We start from the raw sequence: 26,880 nt of genomic DNA, 5'->3' as shown, positions 1-26,880 counted from the left end.
GATGTCTCACATAATGGGTGACGGTTGAAACTCAATAAAGGTTAGAGGTGAATACGTGTATTTTGCCTTTCTATCCAGAGGGGAAAAATAGGACGCCATCCTATCCTCTCTGTGCTCTGCAGCAAGTGGCTGCCCTGCTCTCTCAACCTCACTTTCATTTTAAGATTATTTTTAGGTTGCTTAGCAACATCTTCAGATGGCTGGTGTTTATGGTTTGGTAGTGAATGAATCACCACTATGAGCATTGATATTCACAGTGTATGACCGATGAGGGCTGGAATCTTAAGATTTGTTTTATCTGCATCTATTGCAACTGAGAGAAAGTAATAATTGTAAAATATACTTGAAAAGATATTTGCACTCTCTCAGCCTTAATCCCAGTATTAATATACTGTATATTTACAGAAGAAAAGCGCTATCTTCTATTCATGATTATTGTAATGTAAAATGTAACACATCTGTAGTCTATGTTACTTATGTAATGAGGACAGATGATAAATTCTCACTCTCTTATGGTGGAGAGAGCAGATTGTGAGAAGCTTTTTCTGCTCAATTTGTAAGAGCCACACACTTACCCCCCACATAGGTATCACCACCAGGCATATGATCATTCTTTTGTTTAACATATTCCAGGAATACAGTTAATGCCTTTGAATAATTGCTTGCCATTTGTGATCCTATTTGGTCACAACATTTTCATTTAGATGTTTTGCGTTGTTTGTTGCTCCTCGGATAATGAGCTGTACAGTTGTTTACATTATATATCTGGTTGCATCTACAGTGGTCGCTGGAGAGAACTTTTACAAAGTGAGCACTGGTGAACTGGGCACTTGAAGTGGGCCCTGTGTAAATCTTTGTCTGAGGCATTACGCTTAATTATTATGTTAAAGAGGTGGTGCCATGGTTTTGCACTTTATCTGTTTTTCATGTGTCTATGAGGTTGATAGAACTTCATTAAGCCCCCTGGTGGTGTTTTTATGGTGTTTTATGTCTTCTCTGACTATTTTGAGTTTCTTCCTGGAGGCTGAAACCTTGAGGGTCAAACGTGCCAATAGGGCATAGCAGTGGCGACCATTTTCTGGTTCCACTTCAAAATAGTCAGTGCATTTTTCCCATTGACATTTCCAAAAATATTTATATCAATCCATTTAAGCCTAGAATCAAGCCATCCAGGGTCCTGGTGAATCATGACCATAAAACATTTTTTTCTGTGATTTTATTTTATTTTGTATTTAATTATATGATGATACTATATTTAATAAATACCCTTTGTTTTGCACTTTTCAAAAAAGTTTTTTCACAGAATCAAATGTTTTATGGTCATGATTCACCAGGACCCTGGATGGCTTGATTCTAGGCTTAACATAATTGATATAAATATTTTTGGAAAAATGCATTGACTATTTTGAAGTGGAACCAGAAAATGGCCGCCACTGCTATGCCCTATAGAAAAACAGCCCTTTAGTGACATAGAGAAAGTGGGAGGATAAAGATAAAGTAAGAGCAGGAGAGAAAAGAAAAACAAAGAATATAAACAGGTCAAATAATCATAAAGATCTATACATATACACTGACAGAGTGTAGACTAAAAAGTATTTGAAAAAGAATACTACGTAACGAAGTTGCAGAGCCCAGAAGCGGCCTTCACCCTCCATCTGCACTATTTGAATCTTCATCATCATTGATGATGTTTGATAGATCACAAATTGAGTGACTGGGTGCAAAAATGCATTTGGATACCAGCGAGTCTTCAGGCGATATGTGGTGAGATATTTACCTATAATACATTTTATGGGGGGGGGGTGACTATGTACAAGTTTAGTTTGTACGTATTTATGTAAGTATTAACAAATATATATCACATCAGTCATCAATCATAAATTATGTTTTCCAGTATTTTGCATTGAAATGGTGCAAATCCTGTCTGTCTGTCTGTCTGTCTGTCTGTCTGTCTGTCTGTCTGTCTGTCTGTCTGTCTGTCTATTATATATTCTTGATCTTGACACAGCATCTTGTGTTTCAAGAATCATTATGAAAGGCAAAATGCATGTGCTGTAAAGGTTATACAGTGAAGGTTATACTACTAACAATGCACCTCATTGTTCATGAGTGATTAGAAGTGGGTTTTAAAATGCAAAATTGGGGATGTTCCCTGCAGTTCTCCCCCAAATACTGCCCAGTTCTCCCCAAAAAGAGTGACCAAATCTCCTCGAAAATAGTGCCCAGTTCTCCCCAAAAATATTGTACAGTTTTCCCCAAAAGCCCAGGTCTAATTCTCTCAAGTATACCCAGTTCTCTGGGCGAGGGAGTGACACTATATGAAGGTAAAATTAGTCTTAATTCTATTTGATCAAGAAGAACTCATTGTCCTCCATGCTATTGCTAAAAATAATGAGTTCCCAGTCAACTTCCCTATAAAAACATGGAGGCGGTCCACTTCTGCTTAAAGAGAGACTCTTGAAATATACAATTGTTACATAATAGGAAGGATTGGTAGGATATAATTATAACTCATATGACTATCTATTCTGGACACACAGGGTGAGGCATAATGAAAAACTAAACAAATTCAGAACTCTAGTTACGACAACAATGGCCTCTTTGTGATGTAGTCCTACAAGCGCATAGCTGCTGCTGCTGCCAAGGCCAAGTCACAGTTTCAACCCTGATAAGCACTTGAAATGTAGGAGTTGAGGCATTACATTTTGTTTCCACTTACAAATGTTGTGAAAATAACAGATCGACAAGTCGTGAGCTTGTAGATCGGCTATTTTCACAATTTTTGCCTCTTTGTTATATTATTTGACAATTTGGTATTAAAAAGGTCTTAAAAGTCCTTAAATTGTCACTTTATTGTCATCTGGGGACCCCTTTTTCTCTCCCCCCACAGGTTGAGAACCACTGTATTAATGTGTGGGTCAACTGTGCAATGTCACGCACATCATTCACCACCACATCACCAACCCAGTCAATTAAACAGGACATAAATAAGTGCCCATTGATGTTTTCCCACACAGCGTGCTTCATCTTTTTCTTTTTTTTTTACACCACACAATAACAGACCCAGTGAAGTTATTGTGTGTTGGTATTCATGCCAGACAGACTGCAGTTAGTTACAGTAGCTGCTGGAATAACCCCCTCCTTCCAGACTATTGGACGAAACCATTGCAACAATATGCAAGGGATAATGCATGGGGAGGTAGTCATTATTGAAATTTAAAGCCCGACAGGGTGATAATGCACCGAGGCGGAGCCGAGGTGCATTATCACCCTGAAGGGCTTTAAATTTCAATAATGACTACCTCCCCATGCATTATCCCGCTTATTACACGGCTACTTAAATACATAAATAAATAAATGGACTCAAAAGTAACAACAAAACGAAGTATTTCCTTGCTTACGGCAATGAAAGTATTCCATAAGTATTGGGCTGGGCGGACAAGTTCGCCTCGAAAAAAAAAAAAAAAATGAAAAAAAAGACTCGCCCCAAAACACACTCACCCCCCATTCTATATACTGCCGATTTGCCTGTAATACCGCCGGATTTGCCCCGGGGCGACTGTGTTTTGGGGCGAGCGTTTTGGTATTCCCCCGTCGATGCGCCACGATAAACAAGGAAGTGCAGTGGATCAAATAGAATCACTTTTCGGTTATTGCATCGTCTATTTCTCACTTCAAATGTTTTCAAAAACATTCTTGAGAGCAACGTTTAGTTGTAAATGACATTGGTTGTTTGTTTACATGGCTGTCATGTTGGATAAAGCATAAAACCAAGCACCGCAGGTTGGCACAGGCAGGTGTTCTGAGTCTCTGATTACACAGCGGTCCGTTATAGAGCTCATCGGTCATTATCAAGAAATAATGACCGATGACTGACCAATCAGAATCGAGCATTCAACCAAGCCGTGTAATAAAAGGTTTTAAACACCTGTCACACAGGCGTGTGTTACATTTGCCAATCACCGGCTATCACAAAAACAGCGAAGTATGTTTACTTTGCTACACAGTGAACTGTATTGAGCAGTGTGTGTGTGTCCTCTGGGAAACTGTCACACACGCAGGGAATCAGACAGGCGTCCAAATAGCAGCGACACCCCCATTGTGCAGGTTGGCAGCATCATCACCCACTGCCTGTCCTGCAATGGCGTTGTACAGTGTTGCCAGATGTTGTGAGAGAAACAAGCAGCCAGGTCTATGAAAACAATTCCAAAAGAAGCGAGCCCCTTCGCCCTTTAAACATATATATATACACACATATATTGGCTATTTAAAAAAAGAAAAATGTGGAATATTTTTGAAACGTTTTAACAACACAAAACTTGTATGGGGCCCCTACTCCTGGCATAAAATGTTTTCAGATGGTGGTCCGCAGACAAATACTTGTTAATTTGGGGGGTCCTTAACTTGAAAATGTTTGAGAAACCACTGGTTTAAACAACAGTAGGAAACAAGCCCAAATAAGCAACTATACACTTTAGAAACAAGCCAAAAAAAAAAACGCTCCCAGCAACCACCAATATTTACCAATCGATGGGGAATCCAAGCTAATAGAAACTGCAGGCTTCTATTCCTGGAAAGATAGCATGATATAATGGATGCCATTGTTTTTACGTTAATAAAAATCATAATAAATTTGATTTTTTTTTAATCTTGTTAAAAAAAACCTGCCTAACGATGATGTCACTGGTAGGCGGATTTCTGAAGTGTCCACAGCTCTCCTATGAGACCGAATAGAAAACAAATTGTACCATTTTATCATGAGCATTAGTGAGGAGGACCAATCATATGAAGATACTGTAGTAGGTTGAAAATGGGTGAAGTCGTCCTTTAACAGAAAAACAAACCCAAAGTCGCGTATAATGAGCGGACATGGCAACACTGGCGTTGTAGCGGGGTAGAGGTAGACCCCGGCTTGTACGTCCAAATGATTCTGCCCTGGACCGTCTATACCACTGTGTGGGATGTTATTATATTCGAGTGGATTTACAACGAATGCGCTTATTTTTCCACGCGTTTATTTTCCCTGTGGGATACGTTATCATGCCATTCGATCAAACCAAGCTGAAGCATAATGAATGTAAGTGACTCTTTTGTTTTGTAGACACAGCAGCAGTTGCAACATTGTTGCCATGTACTAGGCGATACGGTTACACCAGGGAACTTCTGCTTTTTGTCAAAATGTCAGGAAACGTTTCACTGTTTTACTGCATTTCACTGTTCAAAAATGTCCACGGGTGAAACATACAACTATGCTGTGCGTTTCACAGGCGGAAAAAAAACCCCGGAGCTGTCATGTTTCTTTGCGGTGTGGGTTCATATCTGCGGCTGGCCGGGGGGGTCTGTTTGTCCGCCCGGGGAGCTCCATCCATCCCACACAACGTTACAGTTTTACACTTGTATTTTTCTATGAAGTGTAATTTTGTGTGCATTTACACCAGGTGTTTTCAATCGCAACTGATTGTTTGCACGAAAACAGGTCCTATATCAGTTACCCACCCAGTGAGTGTGTCCAGGAGATCATCCTGATGAGTAAAGCTACATAAGAGGACGTGTAGGTTTTTAACGATGGCTGATGCTGATATACATTGAAAATGTATAGGTTTTAAACGAACTGATGTACCAGCTGCTGATGTCCCAGATGCTTTAATCTGTTTTACTCGGCGACGCTACTGTGTAGCCTACGTCGCCTATTGAGATTAAATGTAGAATATAAATGACCTATACTCAAATGTGTTCTATTCACCTACTATTTCCATCCATTCAACCTTCCAGAGTTTAATATCGATTGACATTGCGATATATTGAGCAAGGCTTAAGGCTCTGCAACTCTTTTAAATATCACGCAATGTTTTGTATTTTTTGTCTCGGCGTGATGTCAACACAGATCTGCAGTGGCATTCAACAGCATTCCGTCTGTGGCTGTGTGCAGTTGTAGGCTAGACTACAGGCTATTGCAATTGCCTTGTTTGTGAGGTGATGCTTGAGTCTTACTAAAATCTCAGTCATGGTGCAGAGCGCTGTGGGCAGGGGTGTTGGTGGTGAAGGGTCACCACACACACACACACACACACACACACACACACACACACACACACACACACACACACACACACACACACACACACACACACACATTGAGGAGAGAGAAAGAGGAAGCGACTTGGATCAACACTACCATAGATGTATTTAATCAAGTCTGACTTTTGCTTTCTAGTCGATTGTCAATTTACATATATACAATTGAAAAGTGTGCATTTCACATGCTTTTCATAACAATAGTAAATGTCATGACATTTTCATATTTGTAAATACATACATAATATTGAAGCTCAGGATGCCTCACCAATCACCATACATTCACGGTATAGCCCAAATACACAGTGTAGCTCCCCACTGTGTAAGCACAACACATGTTGTAGGCATATCATTGATGTATTGATTGTATATGGTAAACAGACCAATAATTGATGAATGGACACCCCATCATCAGAGAGTGCTTTCAGACTCCAATAGGCTTTTATAACTAGTGCTTTCATATAGGAGCTTGGTAACACTTTAGAATAACTATTCGTTATAAGTAGTCAATAGATCATTCATAAACTGTTAGTTAATGAGTTATTAATGACTTGTTAATCATTTATTAATAGTTAGTTAAGGATTAATAACAGTGCCTTATAACTGCTTAATAGATAATTTATAAACCATTAGTTAATTAGTTATTAATGTCTTGTTAAATGTTTGTTAACAGCTAGTTAAGGAGTTGTAACCATGCCTTATAGATAGTTAATAGATTACTAACAAACTATTAGTTAATGAGTTATCAATGACTTGTTAAATATGTTTCAATAGTAAGTTAAGGATTTATAAATATGCCTTATAGATAGCTAATAGATCACTCACAGAGTATTAGTTAACTGACTTATTAACTGTATGCTTATTATTTATAACTATGTCTTATAAATGCCTTATAACTAGTTAATAGATCATTTATAAACCATTAGTTAATGAGTTACTACTGTTTTGTTCAATATTTGTTAACAGTTAGTTAAGGGGGTATAACTATCCCTTATAGATCATTTATATATTACTCACAAACTATTAGTTAATGACTTGTTAATAGCTTGTTAAATATTTACTACCTGTATGCTAATGATTTATAACTATGCCTTATATATGTTCAAAGGATTATGAACAAGCTATTAGTAAAACACTTACTAATGGCTAGTTAAGTATTTGTTAATAGTTAATATATGTTATTGGGTAGTTATTCTAAAGTTGCAACTATTCCTAATTTACTAACATGAGTTAAGTATTTGTTAATGGTTAATTTATGTTATTGGGTAGTTATTCTAAAGTTGCAACTACTCCTCATTTACTAACATGAGTTAATTATTTGTTAATGGTTAATTTATGTTATTGGGTAGTTATTCTAAAGTTGCAACTACTCCTCATTTACTAACATGAGTTAAGTATTTGTTAATGGTTAATATATGTTATTGGGTAGTTATTCTAAAGTTGCCACTACTCCTCATTTACTAACTATTAACAAATACTTAACTTACCTTTTACAAATCAATTGTTAATGATTTGATTCCCATCTACTAATACCAGAGACACGTTGTACAACAGCAAATGGGTGGTACAGAAATTTGATGTGATATTGTGGACATATTTCGCATTTTGGTACCTCAACCTTGTTCAATATTTTACAAATAAATACCACAGATGAAATAATGAACAATTTATTTTTTAATGAATATGGAAAACAGTACAAAAATAACAAATGCATCCATCTAAAATAACAATAGCAAATAAATAAATAGTCATATCAACAGTAATACAGTAATTAAAAATCAAAAGGAATACCTTCATAATCCCATCATAATCCGCCTTTACAGTTCAGCTTACATATTGCTTTATCCAGTGGATATACAGCACACACATTAGCTTTAGCTTTATAGCAGGCCTTCTGCAGTAAGCAGTATGGCCACAGCAACACCATGTGCTAAAATTGTAGCTATGCTAATATTGTAGCTAACAGGCTAATAAGTGTTCCCAAATTATAAATCTTACTCTTTTCATCAAACAAACAAAAACGAATTCTTTACATTAACTAATAAACACTACAGTCCATACAGTTTTCATGGTTTTGCACTACATCACCTGAAATGCATAAAATAGAATACCCAATGTATACAGCCCCTTCTCTCATGTCTTGTTCACAATAACTGAACAACATCCTGCTCCTTTCAAAATGAAAGGCAGTTCAGCTTCAGAACTCCATTGAGATACACTGCCATCTACTGACACAAAGTGGTATTGGTACTACACTACAGACTAGCATAGTTGCATGAACTGAACAGTTTTTCTTCATTCAGTAGAAATATCATATTAGAAATAGTAGATCTACAAGCTCACACTTGAGCTTGTAGATCTGCTATTTCTAATCTGATATTATAGAAATAAAAAGAAAAAGAAAAAGAAAGAAAAACTCAAGAAGAATGGCCCTTTTCAATATTCCAGACCATGACTAGAAATGGACTCATAACTGACCCCTGGGTGTTTACTGGGCCTTTTTAGAAGCAATAACCCTCAATTTGAAATTTGTGAGGTTGCAATTATTTTCTTCAGTTTCTCTTCATTCGCCAGAAATATCAGATCAGGAATAGCAGATCTACAAGCTCACAACAAGTTGCAATGCGTCTTGCTGTGAGCTTGTAGATCTGTCATTTCTTATCTACCCTTTTTGGCAATGTTCCACGTATGTTCCATGTATGTTCCATGTATGATCCATGTATTTTTATCTTATTCTCCTATACAGTTCAGTTCATGCAACTACACTAGTCTGTAGTGTTAGTGTAGTACCAATACCACTTTGTGTCAGTAGATGGCAGTGTGTCTCAATGGAGTTCTGAAGCTGACCTGCCTTTTATTTTGAAAGGAGCAGGATGTTGTTCAGTTATTGTGAACAAGACACAAGAGAAGGGGCTGTATACATTGGGTATTCTATTTTATGCATTTCAGGTGATGTAGTGCAAAACCATGAAAACTGTATGGACTGTAGTGTTTATTAGTTAATGTAAATAATTCGTTTTTGTTTGTTTGATGAAAAAAGAGTAAGATTTATAATTTGGGAACACTTATTAGCCTGTTAGCTACAATATTAGCATAGCTACAATTTTAGCACATGGTGTTGCTGTGGCCATACTGCTTACTGCAGAAGGCCTGCTATAACGCTAAAGCTAATGTGTGTGCTGTATATCCACTGGATAAAGCAATATGTAATCTGGACTGTAAAGGCGGATTATGATGGGATTATGAAGGTATTCCTTTTGGTTATTTCTAATTTCTGTTTTACTGTTGATATGACTATGTCTTTATTTGCTATTGTTATTTTAGATTGATGCATTTGTTATTTTTGTACTGTTTTCTTTATTAATTAAAAATACATTGTTCATTATTTCATCTGTGGTATTTATTTTGTAAAATATTGAACAAGGTTGAGGTACCAAAATGTGAAATATGTCCACAGTATCACATCAAATTTCTGTACCCCCCATTTGCTGTTGTACAACGTGTCTTTGGTATTAGTAGATGAGAATCAAATCATTAACAATTGATTTGTAAAAGGTAAGTTAAGTATTTGTTAATTGTTAGTAAATGAGGAGTAGTGGCAACTTTAGAATAACTACCCAATAACATAAATTAACCATTAACAAATACTTAACTCATGTTAGTAAATGAGGAGTAGTTTAGAATAACTACCCAATAACATAAATTAACCATTAACAAATACTTAACTCATGTTAGTAAATGAGGAATAGTTGCAACTTTAGAATAACTACCCAATAACATATATTAATTATTAACAACTACTTAACTAGCCATTAGTAAGTGTTTTACTAATAGCTTGTTCATAATCATTTGAACATATATAAGGCATAGTTATAAATCATTAGCGTACAGGTAGTAAATATTTAACAAGCTATTAACAAGTCATTAACTAATAGTTTGTGAGTATTATATAAATTATCTATAAGGGATAGTTATACCTCCTTAACTAACTGTTAACACATATTTAGCAAGACATTTGTAACTCATTAACTAATGGTTTATAAATGATCTATTAACTAGTTATAAGGCATTTATAAGACATAGTTATAAATAATCAGCATACAGTTATTAAGTCAGTTAACTAATACTCTGTGAGTGATCTATTAGCTATATATAAGGCATATTTATAAATCCTTAACATACTATTAAAACCTATTTAACAAGTCATTGATAACTCATTAAATAATTGTTTGTCAGTAATCTATTAACTATCTATAAGGCATGGTTACAACTCCTTAACTAGCTGTTAACAAACATTTAACAAGACATTGATAACTCATTAATTAATGGTTTATAAATGATCTATTAAGCAGTTATATGGCATTGTTATTAATCCTTAACTAACTATTAACAAATGCTTAACAAGTCATTAATAACTCATTAACTGACAGTTTATGAATGATCTATTAACTACTTATAACGAATAGTTATTCTAAAGTGTTACCGGAGCTTTTATGCAAAACCAGCCTCTGATTTGCCCTTCAAGTCTCTGGGCTAGTGTTGTAGATTGAACGTGAAAAATGATCTTTCTGCAAGCTCTGTACACCCTGGTTAATTAGTGCCACTTTCTGCCTGTGATTTCTGTGATCATTTTTTTTAAAGGAATGTTGAAACGGCAATCTCTATTTTACCCTTTTATATTGAATTGTGCTCCTATGATACCATAGTACTGTATGTTGTATGTCTGTCTGATATCTCTATCTCCTCCTCACAGGTGTGAATGGACCAGAAAGAAAGTATAACATCTCTGTGATCAGATTAGACAGTGCTGCTGTGCTACAGTAGGTCAAACAAGACATCGCTTGCACACGCTGTAATGAGGCCAGGGCTATGCTGAGATCCCCTCAGACTCCAGAGACGCCATCATGTTGAAGACGGAGAACTCAGGGGAGAGGACGACCCTCCGGAGTGCCTCCCCCCATCGAAATGCCTATCGGACCGAGTTCCAAGCCCTCAAGAAGTCTTTTGACCAACCTCGGAGCGATGGTGGTGACTCCAAGCCTGAACGGGTTAAACTGCCAAGAGGGCGCCAGTATGGTGCCCACGTCAGCCGCATCAAGGACATGTTCATGCAAATGGAAACGGAGAAGGTGCCGGGAAAGGCCAGGGGTCGTGAAGAAACCTCGCCGCAGAAAATGATCAAGCCGACCAACTTCATCAACAAGGCAGATGGATCAGTGATCAAGCTCCAGCATTCTCAATCGGCTGACAAAGTCGGGGCTGCCGGAGTAAGGTTTTCCGAAACCAGGAGATTGTTTGAACAGCAGTCACGTGACCAGTCACAATCGCCAGTCTACCCCTATGGACGAGACAAGCGAGGATCCCATGAGAACTTGGATGATTGGCGAGGTGCAAGGTCCAATCGCGGCAGCACTGATTCCTTAGACTCACTTTGCTCCAGAACAGAAGCATCCTCGCCAACCGTCAGTCAGCTCAGTGCCGTGTTTGAAAATGCAGAGAACCAGAACCAGGGGGCACTCTACAAAGGGGTCAGCAGGCGGGCACTTTACTCACCAGATGGATTTCCCCGGCATGGAGGTGACCTGAGTGAGGACGATTCTCGCCAGTCCCCGGTCCGTGGATCCTACCGGAACCGGACGGGCGGCAAGCTCCCCATGTCCTCGTCTTCTGAGGACCTCCTGAGTCCCAGTCCTCTAGCAGAGACGACCGAGCTCGAACCAGTGCTCTCTGAGAATGAAGCCCAGGTGAAAACGGACCAGACTGGACATGATGTAGGCAGGGGGCATTTCCCCCGTGCCACCACCAACGGGGGCCATGTGAATGGATCCTGTGAAGAAGAAGAAGAAGAGGAGAAACCCTCAGGAATGAGAAACTCCTTTGAGGACTTAGTGGTGTCCGGTGCATCAAAACCTAGTACGGATCAGATCGGAGATAAAGTGTCAGACGACACCACGCCTGAGCCTCTGCCAACTCCTGCCACACCTGCCGGGGAAAGCCAGGAGGAAGCGTATGCACCCGGGGAAGAGAAGCCATCTAACACCACCAAGGACCAGGCAGGGGAACCGGATGAGGATTACACAGGGAATGAGCGGGTGATTTTTAATGCAGATGGGGATGCGTGTTACCAGGGCTGGGGAGAAAGCTGCACGGATCCCGAGGATGACCTCTATGGAGACGATGAGGATATTGTCTACGATCCGGGCTCGGAACTCACAGAGATTCCTGGTCTTCCGGAAGAAAACACAGAGGAAATCCCTCCGAAGAGGAAGATCCACTTCAGCACTTCGCCCATGACGGTAAATCCAGATTTATTCTTGATTGCGTACCGGTGTCATGCACTGAAAATGGCAGATCTACAAGCTCACAACAAATGGTGCTGGGATGGGTTGTGAGCTTGTAGATCAGCTATTTTTGGTGAGCAACACTGCAACAAAGTATAAGCCCGTAAGTTCAGTAATTCAATTTACTAACCAACAATTTGCTTTCCGCTCTAACTACAAGCAGTCTTGAGCCACAAATTTGCATTCAAAGCTTAACTTTTGTGGCCTTTTCATGGACCACCAGTCACTGACACTGTTGAACTGATTGTTAAAATGAGCTGTTCAATCTGAATTTGATAATACTGTGGTGTGATAAAATGAAATCAACTTTAATATTTCTCAGGGACCTTGTAAAACATTTGAAGTGTACTTTAGCTACTTGGCTAGTTATACATTTATAAACACAATGAAGTTCTCTTGGCGATAATCTACAGTACATTCCACAGCAATCTTTTTATGTAAAAAAGCTTCTCTGTCGACAGGAGTTTGTAGCTATTTTGCGATACAGAGCTTAAGGTCACAGAATTTCCCTCTGGGTAACTGACTGCATGTGCATGTGTTAGTCACGCCGGTTGTGCGCCCACACGGTTTTCACACCAGAGAGATACCTTGATTGTTTTCCAGAATTTCCACTAGTACTTTCTCTGCTCTCTTTCATATACTCAAAGAGTTGAGAGCAAGGATGTTTTGTCAGCTACAACTTGTATTGTGAACATTACAGTATTCTTTCAATGCCTGTGTCAGTGAATCCGGTGTGTCTGTAGTTAGACATGGCTTTTGGCTGTGGAACCCTATGAAAGTGGCCTTGGCTTGTCCTCTGTGTTGAGTGAAAACCTTAATATATGCTCCATCACACGGTAGTTTATATATTAGGCTAAATGGGCAGCAGACCTCCTGTGGTTAGTATGGATATTATGCATTAGGATAAGGATAAGGATAAGGATAATTCCTTTTAACAGGTCGTTCATGAAAGTCCTTGCGGTCTTGTTTCCAATGAGAACCTGTGAGCAATTGGGGTTAAGAGTCTTGCTCAGGGACAAATTTCATATCATCGGCACATATGCTGGGATAGCCTGGAATCGAACCTGGGGCAACCAGGGCCAGCTGGTTCCCTAGGCGGGCTCACTAACCACTCAGCTATGGCCGCCCCTAATTGTGCCCCATTGTGGCTGTCATTTGAAGAAGGCATCTGTAGAGGAATGAGATGTGATAATTACAACACGATGAGGATTCTCATTCATGAAATGGGGCCATTGCTTCTGTTGATAATGTAACCATGATGCCCACTCAATTCCCATAGCACACGTATCTTGTAACAAGTCAGTCCTTCTCTGGGTATTGAATTGTGCACAGAAATATCTTTGTAATATCCTGTCTTATTATTATAAGACAGCATACTAAGTTAATATGAAAATGGATTGGAAATATTGAGTAAATATTTGTCTTGTCTTTATTTTTATTTGTCTTTATTTTAGTCTTAAGAAGCTTAGCATTTTTGTAGTATCATTATGTCATCAGCTGTACTCTAAGCTGCTGTTATTATTCAGGCTGCAGGTTGGTTGGAAAACATAATGTGTTTTCCATATATATATCAAGTCATGTGGTGAGGCTCTGGTACTGTGTGTGTGTGTGTGTGTGTGTGTGTGTGTGTGTGTGTGTGTGTGTGTGTGTGTGTGTGTGTGTGTGTGTGTGTGTGTGTGTGTGTGTGTGTGTGTGTGTGTGTGTGTGTGTGTGTGTGTGTGTGTGTGTGTGTGTGTGTGTGTGTGTGTGTGTGGGGGGGGGGGGGGTGTAGCTTAAGTCAGGTGTATGTGTGTATGAATGTTTTTGAGCCTAATACACACATTCCACAGGTTGAGGATCAATCCTATTAGCATGCTGTAGTGAAGCAAAACAATTAGCCTAGTTATTCCTCAGGAGAAAACGTGACGTTGGTTGACTAATCTGCCTTTATGCTCACTGTAATATGCACATGTGAGTGTTCTTCTATCTCCCCCTCCCCTCTCATTGTTTTTCTTGTCTCCCTCTCTCCTCTACCATACCCCACTTTGGTCTGTCTCTGTCTCCCTCTCCCTCTCTCATGCAAGAGTGTCTGTACACACACACACACACACACACACACACACACACACACACACACACACACACACACACACACACACACACACACACACACACACACACACACACACACACACACACACACACACACAATTCTTAGGATTGGATGATAACAACACATCCTCCGTGCTATGATCATCTTTAATTCTCAAGATTATCTGGCTATGTTAAATTTTATTAATTTACAGTACTGTTGCTCCACTGTGCTCTCCAGCATCATCTCATAAGAAATCAAGGCTATTTAGTAAAACCTTGTTTTGACAATATTAAAAATGGCCTTCCTTCACAGCAATTTAAAAAAAACGTGTCTCATTATGCAATGAATAGAAAATGACAAAGAGCATATAGCTATACTTCCCATTATAGGTCAAACAGGCAGGGAACACTCCTCCTTTTATGCATCAGTTATTATCAAAGAAATATGAAGGGGTTCTGGGCTTTTGTTTTGAAAAGAATCTGTGCTCGTTAATCATATAGAATATTCAACAGAGACACGCCCCCCCCCCCCCCTCCCCTCACACACATGCACACGCTCACAGAAATGTATGCAGCCATCCCACCACTCAAACAGAAGCCCCTCCTCTCGCCACACAAGGAACAAACAGGGTTCTGTCTTTTGTTCCTTTCTCTTGCCTAAAGCAGAGACAAAGCTATTTTCTCAGCCTTCGGTCCCCTCTGCACCGGCTAGCCCCGCACGAGACTGCTCTGACCCCCGTGGGAGGAGACGGCAGGGAAGATAGAAAAAAAGTCATGTGTAGCTCACACTTAACCCCCCCCCACCACCCCCAGTTCATGTACTATTCCTACGGCCCTTTAAAGCGGATGAATCGTTCCAACATCCCGGCTCTGAAACATAATTTAATTTAGAAATGCGGCCACTGGGGGAGATTGCACATGGTCAGCAATTTTGACACCGCGTAAACATACGCTTTCTGCTCTTTCTCAAGATGATGAATGCACAGTGTCTGGATGGTATCTGAGCCATGCGAAGACATTAGGAGTGTAATGAATAGGCTAATCAAATTTAGCAATTAAATCGGTTTAGTGATGTATCATGTATCATAATTTCTAATATGTGCTATTTACAACTTCACTGAATTGTGGTCTTTATACCACATTATAAAATGAGAAGTTATGATATTGACTGGTGATGAGCATATTATGAGCATTTACCAAAATTCGGTATTTTATTACCTTATTTTAATATCCTTAAGCCTATAACATAGTCACAATAAAATTAAATCATCAAATTAATTGATTATGAAAATACTTGTTAGTTTCAGCCCTAACCTACTGATATAGTTTGTACTTATTTATTGAATCTAGAATATACTGTATACTGCAAGCCATGCTCATTACATCCATCCACTGAGCTATAGTTTTGTAGCCCAGTGAGAAGTGAGCTACCCTAAGGCTAAGGCAGCCTGTCTGTGTGGAAGCATTGACCTATAGAGGATAAGACGTTTTCATGTTCATTTAGCCTGCATTTTATCCTCTCTTGTCCATGTTCTTTCTGTCCTGAGTAGTATTGCAAAATCTGTCTTTGTTGTTCACAGAAGTTATAGCGTTTTGGTCTGATCTCAACCCAGCTCATAGCCAAAGCCAAAGTTCGTGATAACTGACTTGTACACAACCTTTCCACCATCTCACGCTTGGTGGCATGCAGTGTCTTTAACCAAGGATTACTTCCTTTGCAGATTTAAGCAATCCTGACTGTGATCTGACATTAGAACTTCACCATCTCACACTCTTTTATGGTGGCAATGCAGGTGAGGGCTTAGCTGTGTCCGGAACGTGCCTCTCAGATGTTGATGACAGAACAAAAACCTTGCCTCTCGCTATGCAGTGAACTGTGTCCCTCTTCTCTCATTCCCCCCCCCTCTCTGTGGGAATGGCATTTATGCTTTGAGGATACAGTTTGTTCCCTCAGAGAAATAGTGTTTTCCTCAACCGAGACATCTGTGATCTTAATGGAATTAAGCATAGTGTATATGGACTGGGGAGTGGAAGACTGAATGGGCATTCTGAAATCACACTTTCCACTCTCCATGCCATGGATACGACAGATTGGGCTCTGTCCATTAGATTCTAGATTGGTTGAATGCTGAGTATAGGATCGGACCTGTGGGATAGAATTGCCACCCATCCTTCCCTTTGGTGAACTAACCTTTTGACTGTGGTGTGTAATATTGATATTTTTTAAGAAACATAAAGTGTAGCCTACTGTTTGACTGGAGAGGCAGCTCTCAAGGTTATCTTGAATTTGTATTTTTGGTGTTTGATTGATTGAATACTTTGACAGAAATGCAAAAAGCACGAGTACAGTCATACCCTTGGTTTAAAAGGATAACACAAAAAAGTCCTATGGACTTTTGTTTTCCATTGAGGTCCTATATATCTGTGCTTGGAGTGAATCGATGCTTCTAGTGTTCGATATAACTGAAGGATTCATAGATTCTAGATTGGTTGAATGCTGAGTATAGGATCGGACCTGTGGGATAGAATTGCCACCCATCCTTCCCTTTGGTGAACTAACCTTTTGACTGTGGTGTGTAATATTGATATTTTTTAAGAAACATAAAGTGTAGCCTACTGTTTGACTGGAGAGGCAGCTCTCAAGGTTATCTTGAATTTGTATTTTTGGTGTTTGATTGATTGAATACTTTGACAGAAATGCAAAAAGCACGAGTACAGTCATACCCTTGGTTTAAAAGGATAACACAAAAAAGTCGTGTGGACTTTTGTTTTCCATTGAGGTCCTATATATCTGCTTGGAGTGAATCGATGCTTCTAGTGTTCGATATAACTGAAGGATTCATGTTTTTATTATTGTAGTTATGCAGTAGTAAGTACTAAGTAGTGTTATTTTGGTTTATTTCTCTGGTGAAAGGATATGAGGTCACCTATCTGACATGCTTATCACTGATATCTTGTTTGGTCTTTTGGTCCCATCTCAAGAATACATCATGCACTTTTTTGAAGTCTGAAACGGAGAGGAGACAAACTCACAGAGAGAGGAAATAATGCCATGCATCAGTCCCCCCTGCACCTCTCTGAAGACATGTCACTCCTCTACAGATGGATGTTTCTCTTGGAGACCTGGGAGCTCAATTGGCTGCCCTTGATTTAGCAACAGTGAAGCAAGCTGTAACCAGAGCCTGACCTTATGCCAGATTTCAACGCTGATCCCAATTTTGGAGAGTCAAACATAAGTCCCTCCTCTTGCCACACGAGGAACAAACGGGGTTCTGTCTTTTTTTTCCTGCATTACTGATGTTTTGACCAAAAGTGCAACATATTACACTATATAACACTTCTGTATGTAAAATAAATAAAAACACAAAACTTTTTTTGATATATAAAAAATAAACGGATAAACAGAACTTTATCTTATTTGATCACTTAAGCCCTATTCAAAATTATTTTTAAATCTACAAGCTTGTAGATGTGCTATTTTAGAACATTCTTGAAAACATTTTAAAATGTTCACCTAATAATGACAGGCTGCATAATTCTTTGAGACACACATATGGATATTTTGAGGGAGTGATCGAGTCCATCATTGTCTTGCATTGTAGGTGCAAACAACACAGGCATTGAGGTTGTGAGACGGATCGTATACAGTGATATATTTATCTGTCCTTGGCCTAAGTATCATAGTTCAGGGAACATACTGATACCAATGTTGTAAAAAAAAAAAAAAGTCAAATAATAGACATAACTTTTGTATTATTGTATTTATGTATTATTTTGACAACCGAAGCAGTCATACCACAAAGTATGAATTAGGCTTTACGGTATCATGCTTATGTGATACTTTGAATCCGACAACCTCGATATTGATTGTGGTCTACATGGAGCAACCTTCAGCATCTACAAATCAAATCACACTAATCAGGACTGTCAGATAATATTGCGGCTGAACGTGTTAGGCTAAATGAAATGGCCCCTAGCCAGTAACGGTGGCTCCTTCAAAACGTATTTTCAGATGGAGAGGATTAGTCTACTTAGGACATTCAGGGCCTGCTTGGTAAATAAGGTATTTAGAACGGCATTTCTCACATTTTGGACCCAAAATTGGACATGAATTTTGGCAATGCTAAGTGTACTGTAGGTCTGCTCTGCAACAGTTAACATTACAACAGATTAGCCTCTTTCCACACTGTAGTTCTGCAACAAATAATTTATTTTTTGGTGAAACTCATTTAGCACTCCTATATCACAAATATATACAATAAACCAATCAATATTTCAGACATAACTAAATTGTCACACTGAAAAAGTGTTGCTACGCCAATGCACAGCCATTGATTTACTTCTTTTAGGCGCTGCGCAACATCACTGTCTGTTGCTAACTTCCTTATCCCTCCTGTTCTCCTCCCTCATTTCACTGTTTTGCCTCTGTGCGCTCAGTGAAGCTGCATGGGCCCAGAGGCTGTCGGCCTCCTAATTATGTAGTCTGTATCTGGACGTAATGGGACAGAACAGGGTTTGATGGGAGAGAGTTTAATGGGGAAGCGTACGGTACAGTGGAGCTGAACCATCAGAAATCCAGAACTTTGTTTTGGGTAAAGTAGGCCTACTGGACAAAAACTATTCTAGTGCTGGAGGATGCGTGGACACTCAACTCCAACCACAATGCAGAAGGATTGTTGGTTTCTTTTGTAATACTGTACACTGTGAGGGGTAGAATTACATGGATTTTTCCTTTCCCTCCCGTCTTGGAAAAGGGACAATTACTCCAAACTGCAGCGTTAACTTGCAAGTGTGTGTGTATATGTGCGTGGATCTTTTTGTGCGTGCATGTACAGTATCATGGTCGCTCCATTATTAATGCTGTGGTGTTTTTGTTTGCTTGTTTTGGTGACACCTGATCCTCCCAGGGTGATGTATTTTTAATGATCCAGGAAAAGCGAGATGGGCCCTGCGGTTTCATGGGATCGGTCAGTAGTCGACACAGTGAGCAATATTGTCAGTCATCATTCGGCCAACACCTTCCCAAACTGGTCTCCTTCTGATGACATCATCAGTGTGCCTGTTGATATTTGTTATTCAGAGTATAAGAAGGACCAACTGAGGGTTTCTAACCTGGCTTTTCCACCTACTCAATGAAATAACTATCCTCCTATAATTTGAGAAACCTCTGTGGTGGTGAGGACAAAACTGTCTGCCCGGTTCTCCTCAGTGGCTGGAGCAATTGATCTGAATTTGCACACAGCCATTGCGTATTACCATGTGCACGGAACTGCGAAGCCCGTTTTTTGATTTCACCAAATCTCAGCTGTTTATTAGAGTTTTTGTGTAAAATAATGTCGCCATGGTTACGGGGCTGCCCAGCTATGGGACAAACTGCCTCCCGGGTTGCCAGTGTATTCAGTCAGTGTACACTAAGAGGCAGCATGATATATCTTCCTATTCATTATTTCATACAATATTTTTTTAGGTGAACTCTTTGATCTCACTGTACAGTACATAGGTACATGCTTATCTTCTTGAAATGCACTGTCAGGATCTTTGTCATTAGACACCGTCAAGCAGTTGGTTATTTAAGGTCCTCTTTAAATATATCATGTTGAAACCATGTTGTAAGTTCCTTGTAAAATGCCTTTGACATTTGTGAACATTACACCTGTTATACATGTACAGTTTCAACATAAATTACAGCAAAATCAAAACAAAAAAACACAGAACATCAAGCAAAGGAAACACAATTATACATTGACATTAGGATGCATAAAACAAAAACAAAAGTAACTCAATCAAAGGCAGCGGCAAACAGAAAGGTCTTTAGTTATGTTTTAAAAGAAATGAGCGTGGTAGCAGACCTGCAGTTTTCTGGGAGTTTGTTCCAGATATGTGGTGCATAAAAACTAAATGCTGCTTCCCTATGTTTAATTTTGGTTGTAGGGACAGAAAACAGACCTTTCCCAGATGACCTGAGAGATCTGGATGGTTCATGATATCGCACAAGATCAGAAATGTATTTTGGCCCTAAACCATTCAAATCTTTATAGACCAATAGTAGTATTTTGAAATCAATTATTTGACACGCAGGCAGCCAGTGTAAGGATTTAAGAACTGGAGTGATATGCTGCAACTGCAGTCGTCTGATTGATTTTAAGGAGTCCTTTAAAGACACCGTTAAGGGCCATTCACACTGAGCACTATAACTATAACAATAACTATAGTCTATAACTATATTGTTCACCATTATCTTTTTATAGTTGGTGTATGTCCTTGTTTTGTAGACTTAAATAGGGCCGTATAAGTCCAGTACACTTGCAGACGAGTTGAGAGGAGAGTTTTAACTGAATATGAATGACAGTGAAATGAAAACTTAAATGGTGATATTGAGTGACTGGATAGTTATTTTTTGTTTCCATATGTCCTTGTCAAGATAATTCTAGTCTCTTTACATAACTAGACACCAACTCCATCACATTTGCGTGGTATTTGTGTTCCATATGCACAGCACATGCTGGGCGTTTAAATGGCCTGCGTAAATACCTGAATGATTCAAATAAATAGAAATAGACAAACATGGTCTCAAACTGCCAAGTCATTGTAGCAGGCTAATCAAATACAACAACAACCATTACCATATCAAGTGGGCGTACATGAAAGAGCCACGTTCGTTTGTGTGCAGTAACTAACAATAAGTTATTGTCAGCATTGCCAATGTTATTCCCACGATTCTACCCTCCCACTTATAATAAATTACCAAGGCTCAACATAAAGTAAACCATTGTTGGTATTCAGTGAGTAGCCTAATTGTTGTATACAATTGTCTATCCATTGACTGCATATGACCATGGTAGTCAGTGGTGTTCTTGCGTTAGGTATTCAGTGAGTAGCCTAATTGTTGTTTTAATGTCTATCCTTTGTATGCATACTATACTGTACGTATGACCTTGGTACTCAGTGGTGTTCTTGCGTTAGTTCTGTTGTTTTTGAAGACAATCATTTAAAAAGAGAGCCACTGACTTTAACTTTAAAATTACGGTAGGATGGGGAAAAATGTATACTTTTTTTTTTTAATGGGATTTTGATCTGTTTACAGTACATTAACTGTGTGTGAGTGTGTGCATGTGTGCGTGACATGTTGTGTATTTTGTATGCATATTAGTCTGCATCTGAAGTGACATGAGTGCTGAGTCATTAAGACTTTTTGGCAGCTCAACGACCAGGGAAAGGCCAATGTTAAGTTAACTTCCTCAAATTGGGGGCGTAGTTTGTGGAGCAGAATGGATACATTTGGAGAAGCTAGAAATATAGTCTAGAACTGTCCTCTTTCTCTCACTTTACAGCAATCTATGTCTGTATGTTTATCAGTCTGCTGTCTTGTCTGTCTTCTTCTCTCACTCTTTCTCTCTCATACTCTCCTGTCTCTCTTGCTGTATTTTTGTAAGACATGAGTTCATCCCTATCATCAGCACCTTTCTCATCTCTTCAGCATCCAGACACCTCAGCAACTGTCAGCTCTTGCGTGTGCGTGTGCGTGCGTGTGTGTGTGTATGTGTGTGTGTGTGTGTGTGTGTGTGTGTGTGTGTGTGTGTGTGTGTGTGTGTGTGTGTGTGTGTGTGTGTGTGTGTGTGTGTGTGTGTGTGTGTGTGTGTGTGGGGTCACAGCACAGGTACTGTAATGGATAAAAAATTTGCTGAGCTGTGGCCACAGAGAGAATGTGTGCAGGCACGCGTTTGTGTGTGCGCTACATGTGGACACTATCAACACATTATTGAAACGTTTTTCTTCAAGTGATAAACACAACATTGTGTCTGCTGCATGGTGGTATATCAACCATTCATACTGTATATTCAGGAGGAAACGTATATGATTTTTCCCTGTTCTGTCAATAATGTGCAGCCTTATAGTGTCTTAAAGGACAATAACGGTCTAAATACATATCATTGTCTTCTCACAGCCAAACTTAGGTGAATAGCTAACTGAGTCAATGGTAGTTTACCAATATTGCACAGTTAATAAGTTACGCATTTGAATTGAATTAAAGTCCATTAATGCATGGAGATAATGGAACAAACTACACTGTGAATGAAGTATGCAGACCCTTGGTCTTCTCTGACGCACCTGTCGTCCCGTAGGTGTGCAAGAGTTTTGCTCGATAATGGAACTTTGCTAATTATGCTTTGGTTTAACCAACATGAACCAATTCACTTTTTGTATACCAAAAATCTGATTTAACAAAGATAACTAAAGAGGGGTCACTTGATAATAAAAAATCACACCCAGTGCGAAGTGGGCGGTGTGGTCACAGTGGTCATCACAGTGATGGAAGTTCACTTAAAGAAAAGTAATATTGTGGACCAACCATTGTACACCCCTAACTTAAAAAAAAACATAAATGTGTTTTTTTTAAGTGCATAGTCCTATTTATAGGGCTATGCACATGTGTCATGTTTCACAAGCCAATCACAATCCTGAATAGACTGTGATTGGCCAATCACGGTGCAGGGTTAGGGGGGTACACTGGTGGCCAATCACAGCGCAGGGTTGGGGGGGTGCAATGGGTGGGGGGGTACAATGGTGGCCAATCACAGTGCAGCGAATGTCGATGTCCAAACCTCACATATAGGGGCGGTTTCACCGCCCAAAACAAACAAACAAATGAGCTGTGCTTGTGTATGGGCCCTGCAGGCCAGGGTATGTACCACAGTGATAGAACCTCTCTGCTGGGACTTCAGGCTCTTCTTGCCCATGGCGGCACTATTCACTGTGTGGAGTATGATGCAAAGGGGCCAGGCCACAGGCACTGGCATGCCCAAGGCTCCCTTCGTTAAATAGCTTCAGTGACACTCAGCTGGACATGCGGGCAAGTATCTTGGGCGGTGAATCAAAATGCCTAGAGAAGGGAGAAGAAAGAGAAAAAAAGATATCCCCTCCTCCAAACACCACCTCACTGCACTTTATTTTATGCCCAAGCCCCCCCCCCCCCCTTTCTTTCGTGCTGTCTCATTGCCTGTTTCACTGTTCAATAGTCCCACTGTCTGCAGCCTGTAGCCTGTGAACCATGTGAGTGACTCTCTCTCTTTCCCTCTCTCTCTCTCCCCCTCTTGCCAAAGCCTCTGTTCCATTCTACTCTTAGAGCTTACTACACCCTGCCCTCCTGCTCTCCTCTCTCCTGCCCTCTTCTTTTCCCCTCCCTCCCTCCATCCCAGGTGACCTACCAAATCCATCACACTACTCTCTCTCTCATCCCCTCCCTCCACTTTTTCTTTTTTTTGACCACTTCCCCTCCCCGTCGCTGTACAGTAGAGGCAGCAACTTAAGCCAGCTGGAGAGACTCACAGAACGAGTAAACAGACTGTCTGCAAGACAACCAGAGAGACAGACAGAAATGATTTGACTCAGTATAAAGTAGCCATACAATACTGATTCAACACATGAGCCCTACAGGGCTTCCCATGGCCAGGGGTATTATTTTGTTTTGTACAGTATATTGTTCAAGTACCTGTATGGTACTTGAACAGGCCATGCATAAATAGTAATACACAGCTATATATGCCTACACACAAACAACACAGTGAGCAAGAGCGAGAGAGGGAGACAGAACATATGATTACATTACATTCAGAGTGAGAATCAAGGCTCCGCTTCATTCAAGGGATTGGTTCCTCGTCCAGATATTTGCATCAATGGATTAAGACGGATATTTCATGTGCAAAGTGTGTCTATGTTGATATAAGCTGGCCACTGCTACTCTCTGCCATGTTGGATAGAACGAGATTCCTGAGATCTGGATGACCCAAGCGCTGAAAATAGCTACAATCTACACGTCGCATCAGGCGTCAGTATCTGCATTAGAAAGAAGAGTATGTGGGTGTGTGCAGATGATGTGACGGTGTGTGAGCATGTACGTGGTGTCAGTGGTATTGATCGGGGTCCTCCGTGGATGAGTGATGGAAATGGGGGGGTGGATGAAGAGGAGGAAGTAGAAGGTGGGCTTAGCGATGCTGATCCTCCAGCACATACTGTAGGGCTTGTAGGCTACATCAGATCTCAGTGAATGATGTGTGTGCACACGTTTGTCCATGCATTAGTATATTTATGCATATAATGTATGTGTTTATTGAAATGAAACAAATGACTGTGCGGGCAATGGCATTCACCTGAAATGTTTAATCACTTCAACGCCATTCTAGTACGTTTAGTGAAAATAGCTAATCTACAAGCTCACACCATGTCGTGTGAGCTATTTTTGCCTCCAGAAGCTTGTTGTATGATTTCAGAAATGTGTGTCCGTGGAGATTTCCCCCCCTGAATTTCTGAAAAGCTTACTTTGTTTCGGAGCAACAAGCCTTTTCATGTGACAGCAGTGTTACGCTTCAGAGTTATTCCCGAAAACTCCAGCTAGGGCCAACGAATATATTTACATGTAAATGGTTTTGCTTAACCCCCCCAACACAAACACACACATTTTAAAACACCATTTCAGTTCAGCCCCAGAGGGCAGACACACTGAGGTTGGCTGTTGTAATGCTCTTTTCCAATTTCGTTTTGAATGGTGTTGTGCGTTGCTTCTTCCGTAACAAATGAAATTACAATAGCCCAATACTGAATAATGGCCTGCCTCAGCAGCATTACATTTGAGATTTGTTGGTATTATCACGGTTTATAGAAACATGGATTTCAAATGGTTATCGATGCAAATGGAAGTGATGTGTATAATACATCACTTACATGACCACATGAACCCTAGCGTCCCTATTCTGGGACGAACATTCTGCTAAAATATTTAGTGTAGGTGGAAAACAGGAGGAGGCCTATAGACCTGGAGGAGTAACGCAAACATCGCTCTTGAGCTCCTCTCAAACTCAGGACCAAATTGACTTGTCTCTGTTGATATAATCTCCAGGGTTTGTTCAGTACAGTAGTAAAGTGCCTTATGTCTTTACTCAAATCAAACTTCTGAACAAGCCTTGATTGAATCAATTCTACAATGAACCAAATATGAAATCCTATTTATAAAGCACTTTTAAAAACAACCAGTGTACAGACCAAAATGCTGTACACTGTGTACAGTAGTGGTTCTCAAACTTTTACATGTCAAAGACCCCCAAATTGACACTTATTACCCCACGGACCCCCATTTGAAAAAATAAGCCAGGGACCCCAATAAGAGAAGGTTTTTACGGCTCTCTAGCAGTGATTCTCAACCATTTTAATTTCAAGGACCCCCAGTTTAACATGCATTAGGCTACGGACCCCCATTTAATGGCATTTATACCTCTGGGACCCCAATTCATATTGTAAAATCAATGTTAATTTAACTCTGAGAGTGTACAAACGGGTCCATTTGGTTCCATTTGTACACTCAGTTACAGACCCATAAGGGTCCATTTGGTTCCTGTCCATCATTTAGCTGGGGACCCCCTGGAACCCCCTCAAGTACCCCTAGGGGTCCCCAGACCCCACTTTGAGAACCAATGGTGTACAGCATACAAAAACGGTTTAAAATGATAACGGGCAATGACAGTAGGTTACAATATGAGAGTTAAGTCAGCATAAAATGTAACCAAAATGCAAATAAAACAAACGGCAGAAAGTAAAAGAGGCCATGCACGACATGGGGAACGGTGTACGAAGGTTCAAAGGTCATGGAGGTACAGGTCAGAATTAAAATGCTTTATAGTTGGTTGTACAGCGGTGTTTGCATGCTTGCAAATGGCAGCTCTACAAAATGTACAAATCAGGCTAAACGGTGACCACAGCTGTTTACCAAAAGCAGGCTTGGCGTTCTGAACTAGAGGTTACGAATGTAACCCCGGTTTTAGTAGGTTCGGAGTTTACTACTCACTATGGGATATCAGCGCCCTCAGGCGATGAGACAGAGCAACACACACGCTCCCGGTGCCAATACTGATTGGCTAAGGGTATGTCACGAGTCCGGAAGACCCGGGAGTATAAAGCTCCCTCGTGACGTAGGCTCTTCCTCTTAACATTCTCCTCTCTGCATGCCAAATGCGCACAGAAAGGGGTGTCTGGTGAGTAGTAAACTCCGAACCTACTAAAACCGGGGTTACATTCGTAACCTCTAGTTTTACCACGGTTCTCCGTTTACTACTCACTATGGGATTCATAAACCCCCCTTGAGGTAATGAGCCACACAACCCTGACCACCCCGCACGCCCCTCAGCTCCTAGGTCACGTCCCCCCCGGACGTGACCTAAGACCCCCAGGCCATAGGTCCACGACCTCACGGCCCCTGGGCGCCCCCCCAGCCCACCGGGCTGGGGTGCGGGATAGATAACAAGAGTAGGCCCTGACAGACTCTAGAGTCTGCCCTATTTACTAACAGGCAGACACAGTCCGCCTCATAATAATGAGGAGCAGGGCCCTATCCCCAAGACAC

General features: G+C 40.2%; 1 protein-coding gene across 3 annotated transcripts in view; it reads left to right on the top strand.

Annotated features, from left to right (window-relative positions):
• Positions 1-26,880, top strand: part of ppp1r9a (protein phosphatase 1, regulatory subunit 9A) — an 84,218-nt gene that overhangs the window by 9,596 nt on the left and 47,742 nt on the right. For 2 of the 3 annotated variants that reach the window (XM_080443052.1, XM_080443050.1), the window contains exons 1-2: positions 4,942-5,077; positions 10,829-12,371. In XM_080443052.1, the coding sequence (XP_080299178.1) occupies positions 10,980-12,371 (1,392 nt within the window). In that variant the 5' untranslated portion in view covers positions 4,942-5,077; positions 10,829-10,979. Of the gene's footprint in view, positions 1-4,941; positions 5,078-10,828; positions 12,372-26,880 lie in introns of those variants that run through there. The other variant, XM_080443051.1, reaches the window with a different exon arrangement.

The sequence above is a fragment of the Gymnoscopelus braueri genome (genome assembly GCF_963280865.1).
Source record: "Gymnoscopelus braueri genome assembly, chromosome: 11".
In the NCBI taxonomy this organism is placed as follows: domain Eukaryota; kingdom Metazoa; phylum Chordata; class Actinopteri; order Myctophiformes; family Myctophidae; genus Gymnoscopelus; species Gymnoscopelus braueri.
This window is presented reverse-complemented; position numbering and strand designations above follow the sequence as displayed.